At 34.7% G+C, this 20,282-nt stretch overlaps 2 protein-coding genes across 2 annotated transcripts; one reads left to right on the forward strand and one right to left on the reverse strand.

Annotated features, from left to right (window-relative positions):
• Positions 1-645: 645 nt before the first annotated feature.
• Positions 646-6,090, reverse strand: temp (protein prenyltransferase alpha subunit repeat-containing protein tempura). Its single transcript, XM_085946155.1, has 3 exons — positions 5,875-6,090; positions 3,479-3,879; positions 646-1,997 (listed from the first exon to the last, which is right to left on the reverse strand). The coding sequence occupies exons 1-3, from the start codon at positions 5,949-5,951 to the stop codon at positions 1,090-1,092; spliced, it is 1,386 nt and encodes a 461-aa protein (XP_085802281.1). The 5' UTR covers positions 5,952-6,090; the 3' UTR covers positions 646-1,089.
• Positions 6,091-6,900: 810 nt separating this feature from the next.
• ksh (transmembrane protein 167A-like protein ksh) lies at positions 6,901-10,988 on the forward strand. Its single transcript, XM_085946167.1, has 3 exons — positions 6,901-7,000; positions 7,214-7,323; positions 10,777-10,988. Exons 1-3 carry the CDS (start codon positions 6,998-7,000, stop codon positions 10,880-10,882), a joined length of 219 nt encoding a protein of 72 aa, XP_085802293.1. The 5' UTR covers positions 6,901-6,997; the 3' UTR covers positions 10,883-10,988.
• Positions 10,989-20,282: the final 9,294 nt, after the last annotated feature.

Below are 20,282 nucleotides of genomic sequence, written 5' to 3' on the forward strand. Positions count from 1 at the left end.
TGGTCTATCATGTGAGTTTATTAAGTAATCGTAAAAAGGATGACTTTAAAATAAAGACTATTTATTAAAATGGTTTCCAGACGGTAAAGTTTGAAATAAGGAACATTTTGGTATAACTAACTCAATATGTCATTTTTTCGAAATAGTGTCTTCTGCCAGGACAGTGAAGATATTATTTTATTAAATTATCCACTTTCTGCACATTGTAGTAAGCTATTGTAACAATGAATCTAACGGAATTTATATTATTCCAGTATACAAAATATAATTTACATTTTAGAAAGCATTGCTCAATAGATTTATACTACTCTTATAGACAATTTCTCATTATTCGAACATGAGATTTATGTATATATATAATATATTTATATAAAAAGTAGATGGAAATTCCTATTATATAATATGCAGTTTTAAAAAGCAAAATGGCAAAAGTTCAATAAAATCATATAAATTTTGAAAACCCAGGCAAAACTAACAAGCACGGTTGATTTGATTTAATATGATGTCACCGCACTTCTATTATTCTGCATTATTTCATCAATTTATTGCTCTCCTTACATTGAGTACGTATTTTAAAGAGACGCAGTACATTAGACCCAATATGTCAAATACACATAAGGGAATATGAACACACTTTTCATTTTTACGACGCAATGAATCAAATAGTTATCTTTTAGTTAATAATTATTACATATGCCTACATATCACTTTGTAGAGGCAAAAAGCATTATACATCGCGGCGACAAGCCCTTTAACTGTGATTTCATATATTTAAATGCCTGATTCATTACTGTGGATTTATGCAGTTATATTAAAGATAAAGCTCATTTAGTGCAATAATAAACTATCGCACCTAACGAGTTTTATCTTTGATACAATATAATATGTATTGCATTACATATTGACTGCAACAAACATCATTTCACCAAGAGAGTGACATATATTCGTTCTCGAAATGCATCACCTATTGATCTAGATAAACTTAAAAACATCATATATTAATTTAGAAATCAAAATTTCATTTATTACATATCTTTTTACAGGACTGGATCATCGATATTCCGACGCATCGTCGTTGAGGCAACACAATTAAACTGGTAAAGTCAAAGACATCCGCAGCCAATTTTGATACTTGAACACAAAAGGATCATTTCTTTCGGCCCATTGTTTAATCCACTTCTTTTCATTGCAGACAACCGCTCTGTATAAAATGCCATTTTCAACGGAGTGATCGTCGAATTTCAATATCTTCGCTTCCTTTCCTAAACTGTCAAATTCGCCAGTTGTATCTTTTAATTTGACAACATTAGGTATACTTGTAATATTTTGCGACGATCCTTTACTAATGAAATTCAAATTTATCGACGCAACCGTCGTGTTAACAATTTTCATCTGCTGACTTTTACTAAAACTATTATCGGTAATTAACTTTATTAGAAGCTTTAAGATAAACCTCCGGTGACTCCAGAGAGCCTCGTGACACGGATATATATTCATAAGGTTTTCGTTCAAATTCAGTTCGTATAACACAATATTCAAATTAACTAAACATACACGATGATCACCGCCTTCCAAAATAAAACTATTGACAATATTTTTTTCCAGGTCCACATTAGAGTTCATTTCTGCATCAAAACCGTAAACGTCAGAGCTGTTCTCCGTGACAAAACCAGCTGCATTATTTGCGTATATTTCCTGCGTCTCCAGCATGTCCAAGCAGTGTTCCAACACGGCTAATAAGATCATCTGTCGATAATGCAAACCGCTGTGGTCCGATATGTGATTGGCGATCCAGTCTTCGGAAAATGAAAGCTCTTGGCAGTATGTAGTTTTGAAAGACGAATCTGAAGAGATTTTCATGAGCCAATTCATAAACCATATCCGATGACTCCACGCGTGGTAATTGTTGGGATTCTTATCTGCGCACAAAGCCGTTAAAGATTGTTCTTCTTGCACCAAGTCGCTCATCTGGTTTTGCGATGGCCACATGATATATTCTGAAAAATTGAACAGTATTATGACCTATTTCTACATCAAATGTGTCACTAAATTTCAAAATCAGCCAAGTCCATAATAGATGAATAGGAGAAAACCAGCTTCTTGTTTTCTCAAATACACAGTCACACGGCTGAAATTTTATATTATTTCGAGTATAGAATATTTAAAATTAATAAATTCCACATTTTGATAATGCATAAATGTGAAAAAGCAGTAGTTCTTCAGCAATTCACAAAAAAGTCAAAAATACCTAAAGGTGGACTTGGCTGATTTTGAAATGTAGCGACACAAATTATCTTTCCAGTATCGATACTGTCCTAGCGTTGCAAGTTCAATTACAATAATAAAACGGTATCTAATTAAGGACAAAATAAAAGAAGGAACCGTTTTAAATGGATAAACATTCGATTTAAAATATCCTACCCAATGATTCATTTATATAAAAAATAAAAATGAAATGTAGTACTAATAAAGCACTAGGGGACAAAATGTCGTGTGTCGCTGCAACGTTGCGCGCTGTCCCCCAACATTGCAGCTACATAGTGCGGCTTTTCTACGTGACGCGGGACATGTTGGATGTTGTCACTTCACAATCAATCGCAAGGCCGCGCGTCTGTCCCGCGTCAAATGTTGGCGAGTGTAGACAGGTGTGCAACATGTCGCTCAACATGAGTCACTCGAATTCCTCTCTTCTTTCTCTTTGTAGTAAGTAGTTCCGCACTCACCACCTTTTCTTTCTCTTACATTTCGATAAACTACTCATTAGAATAAATATGTTCGCAGCACTGACCAACACAACCTCAACATTCTTCAATAGTCAATACTTAGGATTCATTCTCTTTCTAATAGTTTGTAAATTGACATGTTTAATACCTCCATTGAAGCACTCGAGCATTATAGCAAATGATTTTTTGTACTGTGTGCTCATCTTGTCTTTTGATATTCTTTTTATAACTACTTGTTTAATTATTCTTATAACTCTATTCTTATTAATTTATTAACGCCGTCGTTGAAAAATAAATCCATTGAAAATAATCGTTTTCAGTTAAATGTTCTCACAGAATATTATATTCTCAGAAAAGATATTTTGTTGGTCTTGTGGTGTCGCAATCGTCAAAAATCATCACATTATGTCAGACTCCCTTCCCTCCTTATTGCGTGATGTCATATCGTTGCTATAGGATTGGTTTGTCGAATATCCGTTTTTGTCGAAATCAACCTTTGAATGCAGAATGATTTTTTGTATCTAAATGGACCAGAACCATCCTTTTCTTTAAATTGCTTTGTAATGAAAACATCATTCATATGCTGTAAAAACAACAATTTAAATACCTTCATGTATTTAAATATAGGATAATCAAATTTGTTTTTCGTCTCCTGAACAGTTGACATTTGGTCTATTCGACAAACCAATCCTACAGCGACAATATATAGACGACCCCTAAGGTGCTTACAAATAAACAAATAAATAAATATTTACTTGTGCTAAAAAGTTCTTCAAATAGCCATCTCCTGTATGAAAAGGCTTCATTGCTTTTCGGTTTCCGCGTCAGCACTATTCTGGAGAATTTCATTTCTTCGAAGAATGTCGTAAACCCCTTCAGATACATCTCCCGACGTTTGTTCCAGAAAAAATTAACATCCGGGTTTATGAGGAGGGCGCCGAGGAGAAGCTTATTCACCTCTTCGAAGTTGTTCAGTGTCACTTTGGTGAGCTTGTGGCTATTGCATTTGTCGAAATATCTTTCCATAAGAGTGTTGTAAGCATAGCTGTACACATATTTCACACACCACGATTCCAGCCCCAGCATATGAGACACGTGAACCACTGGAGATCTATTACTGTCATTAGTTGCCACAGGTATAATGTCAAATTCCTTTCTGAAAACACGAAATAACAAAACATTATTAAAATAAAATAATTACAAGATAAAAAGAACTTTTTATATACTTACCACGTTTTAAAATTTTCTGTCGAATCATATAAACTTGACAATTTTATGTATTAATAAAAGTTTGGTAAATGTGCCGCAGAGGTGGACATGAGATTTTACAACTTTCGTTTTAGACCAAACCAAACCTAACCTAACATAACCTAACCTAATCTAACCTACCCCAACCTAATATTACCTCATATAATCTTAGTTTATGATAATGGTGTATCAAAATGTATGAAAATTTCAAATTCTTAATTAACGATTATTGGATCGAAAAGACGATGCGCCGACAGAAAACGGTATTTATTATAATTTTCTACATGGAATAGACTGTTTTCGTAAAAAGAAAATTAAAAAAGCTCGTGTCCACCTCTGCGGCACAATTACGAAAACTTTTTTTTGTACTTGATAGAAATAAGTACTGAATAAATATTTCTTTCGACCATGTCCGATCCTAATAGGATCATATGGGCCTCCACAGAGTAGAGGTTTGTATTAACAGATTCTGTTTTTTACGAGAAATGGGTGTCAGCCACTTGCTCAACCTATTAGGTCCATACCCTGACAGACACAAATTGAAAAACAATATGTGTACTTGCCAGACCCAGGATTCGAACCTGGGACCCACAGCTTCAGCACCCCCTTAGCAACCAATAATAGTGTTTTACTTTTTACGATTTTTTTCCGAAATAACTTTCCATACAAAACAGAATTAACTGAAAATGAATTCAATTCTGCTTAAAGATGGCTAAAAGTATTAAAAGAATGCATTGACGTCATGTTCTGATATATTCTAAAAGTTTCAAATGTCTAGCTAGTCGGGAAGTTAATTGTCTAATACAAATCTTGGACAAACAAGAAAAAATTTGTACTGGACAAACAAGAATACGAGCTAATAAAAACGTGGTAAAATCATAAAAGATAGTCGCGATACAGCTACCAAAAAGGTGTTTATGTATGTATATAAAATACATCAGTGGCGATGGGTGATGGCACGCTGTTAAGATCCGACATAAATAGGGCACACTAAACTTTGTCTATCATATGTAGGTATTTGTTTTCATTAAACTAATATGGCCTGTACGCCTGCATGATTTTACTGGCTCCAATAGTTCAACTATCACGATAATAACTGTTTACACGAAAAAGTACCGACTGTCTCGCCAATCTCATTCTTCAAGTGTAAACGAGATGCGTTGTCATTTTATGGTGCTATTTGACTGGTTGTGAAAATTGATGAACGCCAAAAATACTCTGCGGTGTAGTTGGTTTTTTTCCAGCAGGTCCGCCACTATCGTTCTACTGTGCAGGCGCAAATATCTCACAAGTTCCAACTGTCGTGTAAAAATTCAGAAGCTTCTGAACTTGATTCATGCATGCAATCTTGCACGATAATACGTGTCATAACATCATGTCTTGCTTACTCTTGAAGAATGAGACTGGCGAACAGTTATTATCGCGATACTTTAAAATACACGCTATTGGTGCAAGTAAATACATGCACGTGTACAGCCGCTATAAGACTATAAATTGTATATAGTATTGATTAGTTTTTAAAATTCAATAAAATTAAAACCTGCATAAACCAAGACTACTAAAAAAGTGTATAACTACCTGAAACAAATTACATGCAGATCATATTTAAATCAGTAGAAGCCTTCTTATCAACTTCACTGTCATACCAAGTTTCCTTTTCCATTAAAAAACGTTGTTCTTCAAACATATTTCGTTAATGAAGCCTAAACCTAAATATAAAATTCTATCAAATAACTGTTACAGGAATACTATTAATTGTTGTTGGGACTAGAATTATAAGACTGATTTGATGTTAACATAATAAATAAAATATAGATTTTAGGCATAAAATCGTAAATCTAGATATCCTCATACGTAGAGATGACTTTTTAATAAACCAAACTGATAATTTGACAATACTCACAGAAGGTTATCTTTCCAGAAAATTGTGGCTAAGTCTTTGATTATTTTCTCAGCCATAAAATTTTTGTCCTGGTCCATGGCCGGTATTATTATAATGTACGATATCAAAACGCAAATAACATATCACACGTCAAATTTAATTAAACTAAATCAAATCGTAAATTTAATTTGAGAACAAATTTTTATTTCTTTTGTTGTCATCTGTTTACCGTTGTCTATTATTATATGGCTACTAACCAGTGTTGCCATATTTTGAAAGTGGAATTATAGTACAGAGCCTCCAAAATTATAGTATTTGGGGATAAAATATAGTACGCGTTGTCATCTCTTGAAAATGAAAATTTTCCCAATTTTTCATTAGAAAAAATATTTCTTCGCGGGCCGCAGGTTCCCAATTTTTCATGGTCGGCTCGTTTTTTTTAAGAAAGATATTTCGTCGCGGGCCGCAGGTTCCCAAATTTTCATGGTCGGCTTGTTTTTTTTAGGAAAAATATTTCGCCGCGGGCCGCAGATTTCCAAATTTTCGAAGACCACTCGATTGCGAAATGGCAAATGCAGAATTATAGTACTTTTATATAAAATTATAGTACGATTTTCAAAATTATAGTATTTTGGCCGTACTATACCTATTTTATATCGTACATAGTACGCGGACCAAAATTATAGTACAAATACTATAATTATAGTACGGTTGGCAACACTGCTACTAACTAACAAATAAATCTTAATTTTTGTATGGATTATTAAAGCAATTAAATGAGTTATTTTATGCTAGAATATAACCCGATAAGTGATTAAATTATTATTCTTTAATTTTTTATTGATTCGGTTACAATCGATATGCCTAATATAAATATATTAAAAATTAAATACAATTGTATTTGTGTTCAATACAATATTTTGTCTATTCATATTTTAGTCTCTTTTTATTACATATTAATTAGGTATTTTTTCATCAAATAAAAGAAATCCTCAATAATTTTGTAACTATTCTAATAGACAATAATATAATACGATTTGAATTATTATTCTCTGTTCCGGTTAGTTGTCAAATTGACAACTGACGTGTGACAGAATAGAATCTGACAGTTTTGAACAATTCGGATGAAACACGATAGAAAATCATGGTACAAAAATTATCCTATTGATTCAAGTACTTACAACAATATATTTTAAATTCGATAGTATATTAGTTACTCAATAATTAATCTTCTAACATGCTAGATTTTAAAATAAATTAAACCTACATGTCATAGAAGTTTTTGAATAGGTATTTATATTACCATAGTCCATAGTTATCATGTACATTTATAAAAATGGTTTTTTTTGTATTGTTTCAGAGTGCAATCTTTAATTTCCAAAGTCTGTTATCAGTGGTGCTTCTGTTGATTTGTACCTGCACATACCTCAGGTCATTATTTCCCAGTATAATGGATAGAAACAAAACTGGGTATGTATACTTTTCCTCTAATGCTGATATTATTATCAATTAATAGTATTTTAAATTTATGAACGATCCGCGGTAATAGTGCCGCAGATGACCCTTTATAACATTATTTTTAGACCAAACCTAACCTAACCTAATATACCCCAACCTAATCTAACCCAAACCCAACCTTAGTGTGTGATAATGATGCATTGAAATGTATGAAAATATCAAACTTTAAAATTAAAATTATTCGATCGAAAAGCATTGCGCTAGAGGGGGGGAAACTGGTTGATGTTGAAGAGTAAGTATACTTACTACCAGTATAAAAAAATACTTTGTATCAAAATACTTACTAGTATTTGGAATACTATATAGAGGGTTTGGCGTGCGTATGCGACATAAGTCTCATACTAAACTGGAACTAAAACTTAACTCCATATTAGTATTTGAAATATCGGCTTCAATAGAATCGCTAAAAATACACTGAGCTGCTCTTTTCGAAATGTGCCATTTATTATAAAATTTTAAACACATTTCAAATTTATGAGTTGTTTTTATGTTATGTTATAATATTCTTGTTAGCATAAAATGAACAACATTGATTTTTCTATTGTAAACTGCATCACCTCAGTCACCTCACCACATTTCCGAGGGAATAATATGCTGCTACAGAAAATTTATGACCTATTGTTCATAAATAAGATGATGTCATTCGCATGCATAGACTAATAAATTAAAATATAATTATATTCAAGTGCTATCTCGCTTGTGCGCATTTAATGTCAATAGTATTGAAAGTCTACGAACTAGTCAGCGACTCGCGATGATATCATCACTAGCTTTTTGGAACAAGTTTATTGGGCCACACGTACTGAGTATGGGTAGTTTCATCCGATACTTGAGTACACAAACTGGTGACAGTATTTCCAACTCACATCTAATCTGCTCCGATAGAAAAGGGTATTGTCTACATGGGATTAACTGTTTCCGCCAAAAAAAATGATATAACATGGTCATCTGCGGCACTATAACCGAAAATAATCTAATAACCGCCGCATAGGCACTTATCATCGTCATCAACCTGTTCCATTCCTGGATGAAGGCCTCCTCAAGCTCCTTATATCCTTTTTGGTTTCTCGTTCTTCTCTGTCATGTAATTCTGTTAAACCTTAATATTTCATCAATCCAGTGTACCTTGGGGCTGCCTTTCGGTCTATAACCCGCAATAGATTTCTAAATCATTAACTGGATAAAATTAACTGATTTTCTTCTGTAAGAATCTGTGAGAACATTATATTGAAACAAATTGCGAAGGGGGGACTATAATTTCTCCCACCCATTTCACTTACATATCTATTCTACCAGTACGCTTTGTTTCTTTTACACTAAAAGCAGCATCCTACATTGCGGGCAGAATATAAAAATCGCACCATAGTTATCTTTGTTATTAACATTACTAAAGTCTTTGAATAATAGTGCAATGGTTACGACAGTCGAACTTGGTTATTACGAGGAAGATGGGACCAACTGAATTTGCTCGTTATAATCATTACTCGTTATATCAGAGAATAGGTGCTTTTAAATGAGCGGTCACATTTCACGCCATTTTACGAGGGTGGGTCAATAATTCATTAGAAAAAAGCATTAAAACAGTTTTTATTTTTGTATTTTTTTTTATTTCTCAACATAATCTTCTTGGAGCTCAATACACTTGGTTAGACGTTTCTCAATTTTTTTTAAACCGTCAGAAAAATAAGTTTTCGGAAGGTCCTCAAAATAAGCATTTGTCCGATCGATGACTTCTTCATTTGAAAAAAAAAGTTGTCCACTTAGCCATTTTTTTAAGTTTGGGAAAAGGAAAAAGTCACTGGGGGCTAAATCTGGCGAATACGGTGGGTGGTCGACCAATTCGAACTTCAATTCTTCAATTTTAGCCATTGATCGTAAACATGTGTGAACACGGGCATTGTCCTGATGAAAGAGGATTTTTTTCCTGTTTAAATGAGGCCGTTTTTCTTCAATTTTGTTTTTTAGCTGGTCCAATAAAGATGCATAATAATCCCCTGTTATTGTTTTTCCTTTTTCCAAATAGTCAACGAAAATAATTCCACGTGCATCCCAAAATACAGTAGCCATAACTTTACCAGCTGATTTTACGGTTTTCGCCTTCTTTGGACATGGTTCGCCTTTCGCAATCCACTGCTTTGACTGTTCTTTCGTCTCGGGAGTATAGTGGTGTATCCATGTTTCATCTACAGTCACAAAGCGACGAAAAAATTCATCCGGATTGCGTTGCATGAGCGACAACAGGGCTTTAGAGGCCACCACCCTATTGCGTTTATTGTCGACTGTGAGCAAACGCGGCACCCATCTTGCAGAAATTTTTTTCATGCCCAATTTGTCATGTAAAATAGAAATGACGCTACCTTTTGAGATCCCTGTAACCTCAATTATCTCACTCAATTTTAATCTTCGGTCACTTAACACCATATCGTGGATTTTATTGATCATTTCTGGTGTAGTCACCTCTACAGGACGTCCTGAGCGTGGTTCATCCTTTGTTGATGTACGACCACGTTTAAATTCATTTAACCAGTTATAAATAGTTGCAAGTGAAGGAGCAGATGTGCCGTGAACTAAATCCAACTCATTTTTTATTTCCTTTGCTGTTAACCCTTTTGTATTAAAATGTTTAATAACAGCTCTAAACTCAATTTTCTCCATTTTTGTAAACAAGCAAATTTTTTTTTTGAAATGTACGAGAAACACACAACAACCCGACCAATCTGATTGAAACTTCGCAGCATACTGAATCGGTAGTGCCGCTGCATGAAAACAAACCGCTTACAGTACTAGTCGCGCCACCTGTCGGCTTTTCTAAGGACTTATTGACCCACCCTCGTAGCATAGAACATAAAAAAATCTGAAAACCATCGTAAAAATCCCCGAAACAAGCATGGCATTCTTAAACTACAAAAGAAGTTGTTTATTGTAATGAAGTGCTGAGCCGCTGGCGCTGGTAGGTACCTACTGACTTCACAAAGCTTAGATTTTTTACATGCAATTTCAACCATATGCGTGGATACTTTTTCAATGTTGTCGGCGAAAACACCAATTAGGTACTTAGACACTTAACTAGTGTCATAAATGTAATCCGATCCTGGTGGCATCGGTCTAGTTAACTGCCCGGTCGGATTTTATTGCTTAGTGTCGAAAATGTTGTTTTTAAACGATCGACACATTAACAGTTTTGCTCGGTATACACGCGAAGTAGCTCGTTATAAAAGTGAAAAAAATGTATGGAGAAAATCATAAACTAAAATGTTTCCTCATTACATCCGAGATCTCGCTATTTCCGTGGTCGTAATAACCAAGTTCGACTGTATTTAAAAGAGCAAACCAGGAATTAAGTTAAACCAACTATTTCAATCTTTTCACCTTCATGTAATAGACTGTATTTTTTTTTGTTTGCAGACTTCTCGGGACATTTTGGAAATGCGCTCGAATCGGTGAAAGAAAATCTCCATATGTCGCATTTTCATGTTTCTTAATGGCATTTTCAATATTGTTTTGGACATAACCAGATTTCTAAGAAATATGCTGAAATAATAAATTCACTCATCCCAATAATTAATATTACTTACCTTGTTCTATATTTTTAAATAAACTTTTATTATAAAAACATGTATTACTAGTTTTGTTTATTCATTTTTATTCATTAATTAACTGTACCTGAATGTATTTCTTATGATTATATGATCAGTCTGAAGTTATTTCTACAACAACTACAAACTTGGAGCGCAATGCAGAATTGTCGACGCTAAACATCCATTCTAACAAGAATAATATTAAGAAACACGTGACGTCATTCTTTCTCTCTTCCACTTAGGCGTTCTAATAAGATAATATATGATTTTCTCACTGAACTTAGTTACCAAAATTGTCCTCTTAAAGTTAGGCGCATATCTCAGGGACTTACACGCCTAAATGTGGTTCTGCATCGCGCTCTTACTAATAATTGATAAAAATTATCAGAATGAATCGTTTTGATCACTGGCAAAAATACTTATCAACATGAATCTATGAGGTCCAATTGATTCAAATAGTCTGAAAATGATAAATGAGTGAAGCAATAAAAAATATCTGATGAATCTATTCCATAATATAAAAGAATAATACCCCGTTTACACGTGCATGGATGTACTGTGCACAGTAAGAAAATGTATGGGGAAACATGTATTATCCTGCAGTTGGCAAGATTGCGTGCATAAATCAAACAAGATTGGAAGATTCCGAATTTCCAATGCGACAGTAAGATTATTTTCGATATGTGCCTGCGCAGTAGAGCGATCGTAGCGAACCTGCCGGCAAAAAAACAAACTACTCATTTTGAGCTCCGATTTTCAATACGACCTGTCAGATATAGATCAGTAGTATAAAATGACAACCTCGCGTCTCGCTTACTCTTGAAGAATGAGATTGGAGAGTCAGTCAGCACTTTTACGTGTAAACAGTTATTGTCATGACAGTTTTAAATAAGCACGATTGCCGATAGTAATTCCATGCATGTGTACTGGCGCTATAATATACTAAAACCTGCAACCTTTTTCAGTACCTACCCAGATATTTGGGAAAAGAGAGGTTACAATACTTTCCATAAAAATTTGTGGGCAGTCTCCAAGCAATGTAATAATAAACCATTAATTTTCATAGTATAACTTTTTATTAATGATCATAGTTTATCAATCTGACATCAATATCTCCATTATGCTGCCACTCTATTCGCAGATTGTCTGCTACAGCTGCGAACGCAGCCGGGTTGTTGGTTGGTCTGGAAGCCAAGGGTGGACCACCGCCAGTTCTCATGATGCTGGCCCTCTCTGCCGTGTCAGCTTTCCTTATGTTTGACCTCATGGTATTCCACAATGTGTTTAACATAGCGGCAGTTCGCTAGAATAAAGCAGTTTTACCATAAATTATTAATTATATTGATGTGACATATGCGTATTATTCATGAAAATGATATTAAGACACGTAAAAGACTTACCTATGCCCGCTTACGCACACTGTCGGCGTGCCGCCGGTTGGTACCTAGTGCGTAAATGGACTTAAATGTTCCAATAAAATAACCTTCTATTGATATAATATCTCTAAACTGTAGTTCAATCTATATAATATAGTACATAATATCATTACTTACTGTTATTCCTTGGCTTCGCCTAAAAGTATATTAGTCTATGGCTTCGCCTATTGAATTCGACTGTTATCCTAGCCCAGGCGGCACGTTTTCGCGCATTGCTGAACGCATTTGTTATACGCGAATTTATTATCAATGTTTCCCTATCGGCACAGCTAACTAATAATTCCTTTTCATCTTGCGTGAAGTTAACTGCCCGTCGTCGTTGTGCCACAATAGGATTCATGATGCTAAAAAATGAAAATAAAAATGATGCTGACTAATATACGTGTCAGTGTTGCCATATTTGGAAAGTGGAATTATAGTACAGTGCCTTCAAAATTATAGTATTTCGGCAAAAAATATAGTACGCATTGAGTGACTAATAATTTTCTGCATTTTCAAAAAATTAAACGTGGGGTAATTAACGTCTTGTTTTTTTTATACAAAATATCCACGAAGGGTAATTAACGTCTTGTTTTTTAGACAAAATTCAAATGTTAAGTCAATGGTTTCCAAACTTTATGTTAGTACGCCTCCCTTTTAAAAAAATCTAATCTTGGCGCCTCCCCCCCCTTATTTCATTAAATAATACAGACACCTTTTTAAATAGTCAACAATATACGAGGCGTGTAGTTTCAAAAACAACTTACTCCACTTCTTAACGAAAATGAGTTATGCATGCCAAAATCTAAAGGAGAAGTTTTTGAACAAGTATTTTTTGTATTTAACGACCTAATAGCATTCAATCTAGTAGAAAAATCAATTTTAAAATCGCTATTGGTTACAAAAGAAACTTATTCCAGGAGTGTCGCAAACCATTTTTCACTTATTCCAAATTGACCAATAAAAAGACTGCATTTGCAATGGCGTCTTTAAGTTAAACAGTAAACACGGTACGAAATTTCTTACCAAATTTTAGATGAAAAAACAGTGTTACAAGCCAATTAATATAATTATTAGTTGTTTAATATCATCATGGATGTGCAAGCTTCACCTGTAATACCCAAAAAATGCCAGAAAACGAATACGTCACACGGAAAAATGAAAAAGAAATATCGTGAAAATTCGACAGTAAGTTCCCTATGTTACTGTCAATGTACTCTAAATGAATAAGTGAGAGAAAACACATAATTTCCAGAAAGTGAACGAATTATTGTTGAATTGTATGGAATATTTTGGGGTTTGATGAAAAGTTTTTATAAAACACGGGTAGGTACAGAACAAAATTATCCACTTTGGAGAATTTTAATGCTGATTTGGCCAAGTTTTCGTGTTATTTTTGGAAGTACATAGATATTATTATAATTATTTAAGTATTATTTTCAAGCGAAATAACTATCATTGGTACCGTGGCACTAAATTATTAATGCTTTCAGTTTACTAAGTATATAGGATAAGTATTTTTAGTCTATCTATAACTATTTAAATTTGATTAACCACTTATACTTTGTTTTGTTGTGATAATTCCTTAGCGAAGGAAGTCACAATATTTTTTTTTAAAGAATCCGTTCATCAGAAATAAATAATATTATTAATGGTACTAACTACTAAGAATTTCGTAATGCGATTTTTAACAATCGTATGTTTGAAAATATTTCGGGCGTCTTCACGAATTCCTGCATGCATCAACATTAATTGCACGTCGTGTTAATTTATTGATATTTTAATTATTTTTCGTCCGAGGGCCGTAAAATTTATTCTCAAATGAGGATAAGTAATCTTGTTTAATATATATTTAAACAAAAAGTCGACAGAAGCTTGCTTCGGTGACAAGTATCTTAGCAATTTTATGTTATTTCGTAATTTGAGTATCACGGGTTAGGTTTATATCACTACTCATATTTTTTTTTATAATATTATTATGAATTATTATTTACTTACCTAATTTTCATTGTAAAATTACACTTTCTTTATATTAGTATACTTAATAAAAATATAAGGTATTTTATTGTTTGATTACTATTTTCTAACTAACGTTTGTTGTTTTTGTTATAATAATAGAAAATCGGTGCGTGTACTTATATACGCGCGTGCGCGTTAGAAGTTATACTTCTTTGGCGTAACAAAACAAAACGTGGTGACTTAGAATCAGGTTCATATAGTAAATAAAAGTTTTTCTTTGGTTCATCGAACTATTTAAATTGTTTGTTTGTCTTATTGGTAGGAAATTGAAATGGAACATTTCGAAAGTTTGGAGTAGTTTGTATTCTTTAATAATAAACACATGGTACATTTTATAAATTAAATCTTCCGCTAATACCCCGATCACGTGATTATGTCGCACTTTCGTAACGGTGTGCGCGCGCAGCTCTCAATTATTGTACCCTCTACTAAACGCGCCAAAAGAAGTATAACTTCAAAAATATTATTTTGTATCACAAAACAGTGAAATAATTTGAATGACCAATTTTATTTACCTAATTTCAAATATTTTAAAATTAGTAACCCAGAATAATTATTTTGAATGGGTACGAATATTCACGACTTTTCCTGCAACATTTAACATGACAGTTTTTTTAGTGGTTTTTACAAACGCAATTTATTCCAAATGTGTTAGTTTCAAATATAACTTATTCCAAGTTTCAGAAACAAAAGTAACTTACTCCAAATATAATATTAGAAAAAACCTACTTTTAAGATCATTTTTATAGATTTTAGCATTGAGATATCCATTTCAAAGTGTTAACTACAATTTTCAACAGAAATAACAAAAAAATATGTAAAATCAACACCGTAAACAGTTTTTTGTTGTTTGCCAACAATTTGTAAAAGTGGAATAAGTTGTTTTTGAAACTACACCCCTCAATTTACCTACTAACGAATACAAAATTGAAAAAAAAATAAACAAGGTTTTACTACTTATATCACATTATTTTTTGACGAATGTGCTTGTTTATTAGCTCAATCAATTTCAATAGTAGTCAATGCAGATTTTTCTTCGTTCATTGACAAATGGATTCTATCATGGACCCTCCATCCTGAAGCGGACCTTTCGGGTCAGGATTTTTCGACCACATATTTAATATATCCGAAACAAAGCAGCGCCGAAATTTTTTTTTTGCTATCAATAAAATAATGTGAAAAGTGCATTAGCAAACTAACCAAGAACTCAGTAAATAGATTTTTGTTTGCTTCAATATATCTGGCGTAGAAATCATTTAAAAGTGGAGACATGGCGAACTTTTTTTGTCATTTTGATTTCCTAAGCTCCAATTTTTTATGAATGCGTTCACTTTGTCGTTTTAAATCAGTGAATGCATTAGTGGTCTTTGGATTGATTTATTCACTCATTTTTTTTTTTAAATTTTAACCAAATAGACAAGTTTAACAACAAAATTATCATTCCTGAACAAATTTGCCTCAAATTTCAACATTATTATTAATTTGACCCTTTTATTTAATTTTTTACGAGATAGCCATTGGGCTTCACAATAGTATAGAAGTGAGGGATTATAAAATTAATCTCCATATTTGCATAAAGGTTTGCAAACAACCTTTCATAGGACTGTTTTTTTGTGTAGTTTATAACTAGCGGCCGTTTTATAAACTATGCATTTGAAAACTGCAAGCCTGTGGCTACATTAATTGTGTTGAACTTTTCGCGCCTCCAGTTTGGAAATCGCTGTGTTAAGTAATTAACGTCACCTTTTTTAGACATGGGGATTTTTTTTTTGCTTCTCACGAATTATTTTGGCGTTGTTTTTCTTCTATTGGAAACTTTTTTTCCGATTTCTCAAAATTATAGTATTTTGGGCGTACTATACCTGTTTTATATCGTACATAGTACGCAGATGAAAATTATAGTACAAATACTATAATTATAGTACGGTTGGCAACACTGATACGTGTTAGTGTTTGTAAATATAATATTGACAATTGACAACAGTGTTGCCAAGTCAAAATCTAAAATTTCAGTAGATTTTGACAAAAAATTCAGTAGATTTCATAAAATATCAGTAGATTTTGAAAAATGTGGTTTATTAGATATGATTTAAAACTATAAGAATAACAATAACTAATAATATTAATTTATTGTAAACAATGATGATATTAATGGGTAAAATGGCGCTCTTGGGTAGAGTTACAATGCTTTTTATGTCAATTTAGAAGTGTATAACATCAAAAAAGGTCATGCGTAAATCATTTCAAGTTTATTATTAAAATAATCATCAGTTAATTTACAATTATGGAGAAACACAAATATCAGTAGATTTCTTGAATTTCGAAAAAAAATCAAAAATTCAGTATATTGGCAAAAAATATCAGTTGATCTACTGAAATTTCAGTAGACATGGCAACACTGATTGACAATGATCCGTGAAGCTGTATTGCCATATTATGGAAATATTTACTGGGTATACTTTGATCATTTCGTGCATTATGAAGTAAAAAATAAATATGATTTTGTAACAAATAAATTATTTAAAGTTCATGATAATTATTTATTTATAATTATTAAATTTATATGGTACCGTTTGCACATTTTTACACCGATTCACAATTTCAAAATTTGACGATTGTGACGTCACTATCCGTCAGATACATTTAGGTTTATGCATGCAAATTTGCAGTAAATAACTTGAATGCAGTTTGCTGTTATATGCATACGCCTGTAATACATTTCTTCAACTCGCTGTAAAAAAAATTTGAGTGTCTTCGAGACAGACGAGACGAGACATCGAGATAATGATATAGCAATAGTGAATGTTTTAATTTTGCATTTGTGGAAAAGGATGGGTAGAGGAGCAGAGAAGAACAATACACAAAGTGTCTGGGCATCAGTGTTGCCATATTTTGAAAGTGGAATTATAGTACAGAGCCTCCAAAATTATAGTATTTGGGGCGAAAATATAGTACGCGTTGTCAATGAAAATTTTCCCAATTTTTCATAGTCGGCTCGTTTTTATTAGGAGAAATATTCGAAAACCACTAGATTGCGAAATGGCAAATGCAAAATTATAGTACTTTTATAATAATATACCAGTGTTAAGTCTTCATATGTACACACCACAAAGAGTACGACTCTCTATGGAGTTTGGAAAGTTCACATTTAGACAGTGCTATTGATTTCGGTTACATAAAAATTGTATGTATAAAATTTTTCCATAGCACAGTTTATCGTGAGCTGTCTACCAGAAAGAGATTTCCGTATAGAAAAAAAATATGCATTGTTCGTGGAGCATTGCAGATAGTAGTGGTCCAATTTTATTAGATTCAATAATAACATTAACTTTGTATTTATTAGTATCACATGTTTGATAATAACGTTGTCATTATAATTAGATATTTGAAAGGTAGGTACGACTTCATACGAGAATCTTCTTCTTTCTTTCTTTCACCCTGTCACGTCCCAACATTGGGGCATAGGGCAAGCACAAGTTGGCGCCACTTCCCTCGGTCCATCGCCAACTCCTGTGCCTCCCGCCATGTCAGACCTCCAGCACGTAGGTCGCTTTTGTAGCATCGCTGCAGGGTGAGGGAGGGCCGGCCACGGCGACGGAACCCTTGAGGCTGTGCCACAAGGGTACGAAGTGCCGCACTCTTTGGCGGCATCCGGAATACATGTCCCAGCCACGTGAATCGTCTCTTCGTGATAACTTCAATCACCGAAGGCTGTTGTGTCTGCTCACGAACTCGGATATTTGTAACGCGGTCGTACCAATGTACCCCTAAGATTCTGCGGAGACATCGATTCTCAAAGCTCAAAAGCCGTGACTCTTGAAGCTTAGTAAGATGCCATGTCTCACAGCCATACAGGAGCACAGGTAGCACGCACGCGTTAAACAAACGACATTTGGTCCTCACAGAATACAGCCTTGACCTCCATGCGACTCCAAGTTGGTTGAACGCAGAGCCCGCCACACCCATGCGGATTCCAAGCTCACTAGAAATACCACCATCATCGGCAACCGTGGCACCCAAGTACCTGAATCTGGACACCAGCTCGACGGGCAGACCAGAAACCCGCAGAGGAGTGTCGGCGTCGATGCAAGCAGCACTGCACATGGATTTGGTCTTAGCGGCATTCAGATGAAGACCCACACGCATCGAGTTCGCGGCTAGCCTGTTCACGGTCACCTCCAACCTCTCGATCGTCGAGTCAAACACGACTGCGTCGTCTGCATACTCCAAGTCGCACAGTCTTTCTTCGCATAGATCGCTTGTGTCATCATGATGTAGGCGTATCCCACTGTCGGGGCAAACCGTCTTACGCATTATGAAATCCATCATGATGATAAAAAGAAAGGGCGCAAGTACACATCCTTGCTTGACTCCTGACGTGATTTCAAAGAGGTCAGAGGATGTTCCGGCTGCTCTCACGCGACACTCTGTATTGGTGTAGAGAGCACTTATCACGGCGACCAGTTTCCGTGGGACACCATATCCTAGCAGAATTTGCCACAGAGATTCACGATGAGGACTGTCAAATGCCTTTTCATAGTCCACGAAGCAGCAGGCGACAGGTATATTCATCTCTTGGTACTGTTGCAGAAGGCTTCGGAGAGTTGAAATATGCTCTGAGCAGGACTTCCCCGGGACAAATCCACTCTGCTGCGCACGCAAAACGTCCAGCATGGGACTTCTAATCCTGTACAGGAGAATCTGCGCCAACACCTTCCCGGGAACGCTGAGGAGAGTGATTCCTCTGTAATTATTACAGTCTTGTGGGTTACCCTTTTTGTGCAGAGTAACAACGGTACCATCCCTCCAGGCTTTGGGGCACTGCTCCCTTTCCCACACCTCGTGCAGAAGGTCACACAAGGACGGCAATACAGCGCTCAGTCCGCAGAGCAGAAATTCTGCATGGATGCCATCATCTCCAGGAGCTTTCCTGCGCTTCAGTCTTTTGACAGCCTCTTTAACTTCAGCAGTTGTCGGAGGATCTTCGCAGAATCCCGATGCAGTAGTGATTCCGAGGGCGGTGATCTCCGACGGAATATCGAAGGGATGCAATGGAGGTGGGCGATTCAGGACATCACTGAAATGTTGGCGCCATAGCTCCTGGACCTTTGCAGGTTCGGTGACTGTCACTCCGTCAGAGTTGCGTAATGCAGTGACCACTGGACGTTTCTTACCGCAAATTGCTCTGGTGATGCGGAAGAGAGCACTTGCATTATTCTTGCAGGCAGCAGATTCCGCATCCCAAATGAAACAAATTATACGATATAATTTTATTTCGAATTTACTTACCTACCTATTTTCTTCTGTCTTTCCATTGTATTCCGGTGGTTTTTATTACTTTTTATTCGTAAGTGGTTTTTTTAAGACAAGGAATTGATTTCAATAATATATGGCCTTCTATTTCCGACGGCCAACTGTTGTATATGTCCAAATTTCCGTTCTTACCCCACCTCATTGTTTCGACTGCCGGACCGCAACACGTCATGCCCAGCAGTGTTGCCAACCGTACTATAATTATAGTATTTGTACTATAATTTTGGTCCGCGTACTATGTACGATATAAAATAGGTATAGTACGCCCAAAATACTATAATTTTGAAAATCGTACTATAATTTAATTACTTGGACCGCGTACTATAATTCGATGACAAAAAGATACCTAGCAGATTTTAACAATGACGACTGACAGCTGACGATGGCGTACAACTAGTCACAAGCACCAAAAAGCTCTCGACTTTGATATGAATTTCATAAATTATTTGAATTATTTCTATAAATACATTTTCTAATGAAGACAACGAGTAGGTAGGTACCTACTATTTGCCGCAATGCAATTTTCCTGGGTAATTTGATGACAAAAAGATGGCAGCACTGGGTTTTGGGAAAATATAATATTTTT

The sequence above is a fragment of the Rhyacophila brunnea genome, unplaced genomic scaffold (assembly GCF_057557595.1).
Source record: "Rhyacophila brunnea isolate RB1 unplaced genomic scaffold, BYU_Rbru_1.0 scaffold_19, whole genome shotgun sequence".
Taxonomy (NCBI): Eukaryota; Metazoa; Arthropoda; class Insecta; order Trichoptera; family Rhyacophilidae; genus Rhyacophila; species Rhyacophila brunnea.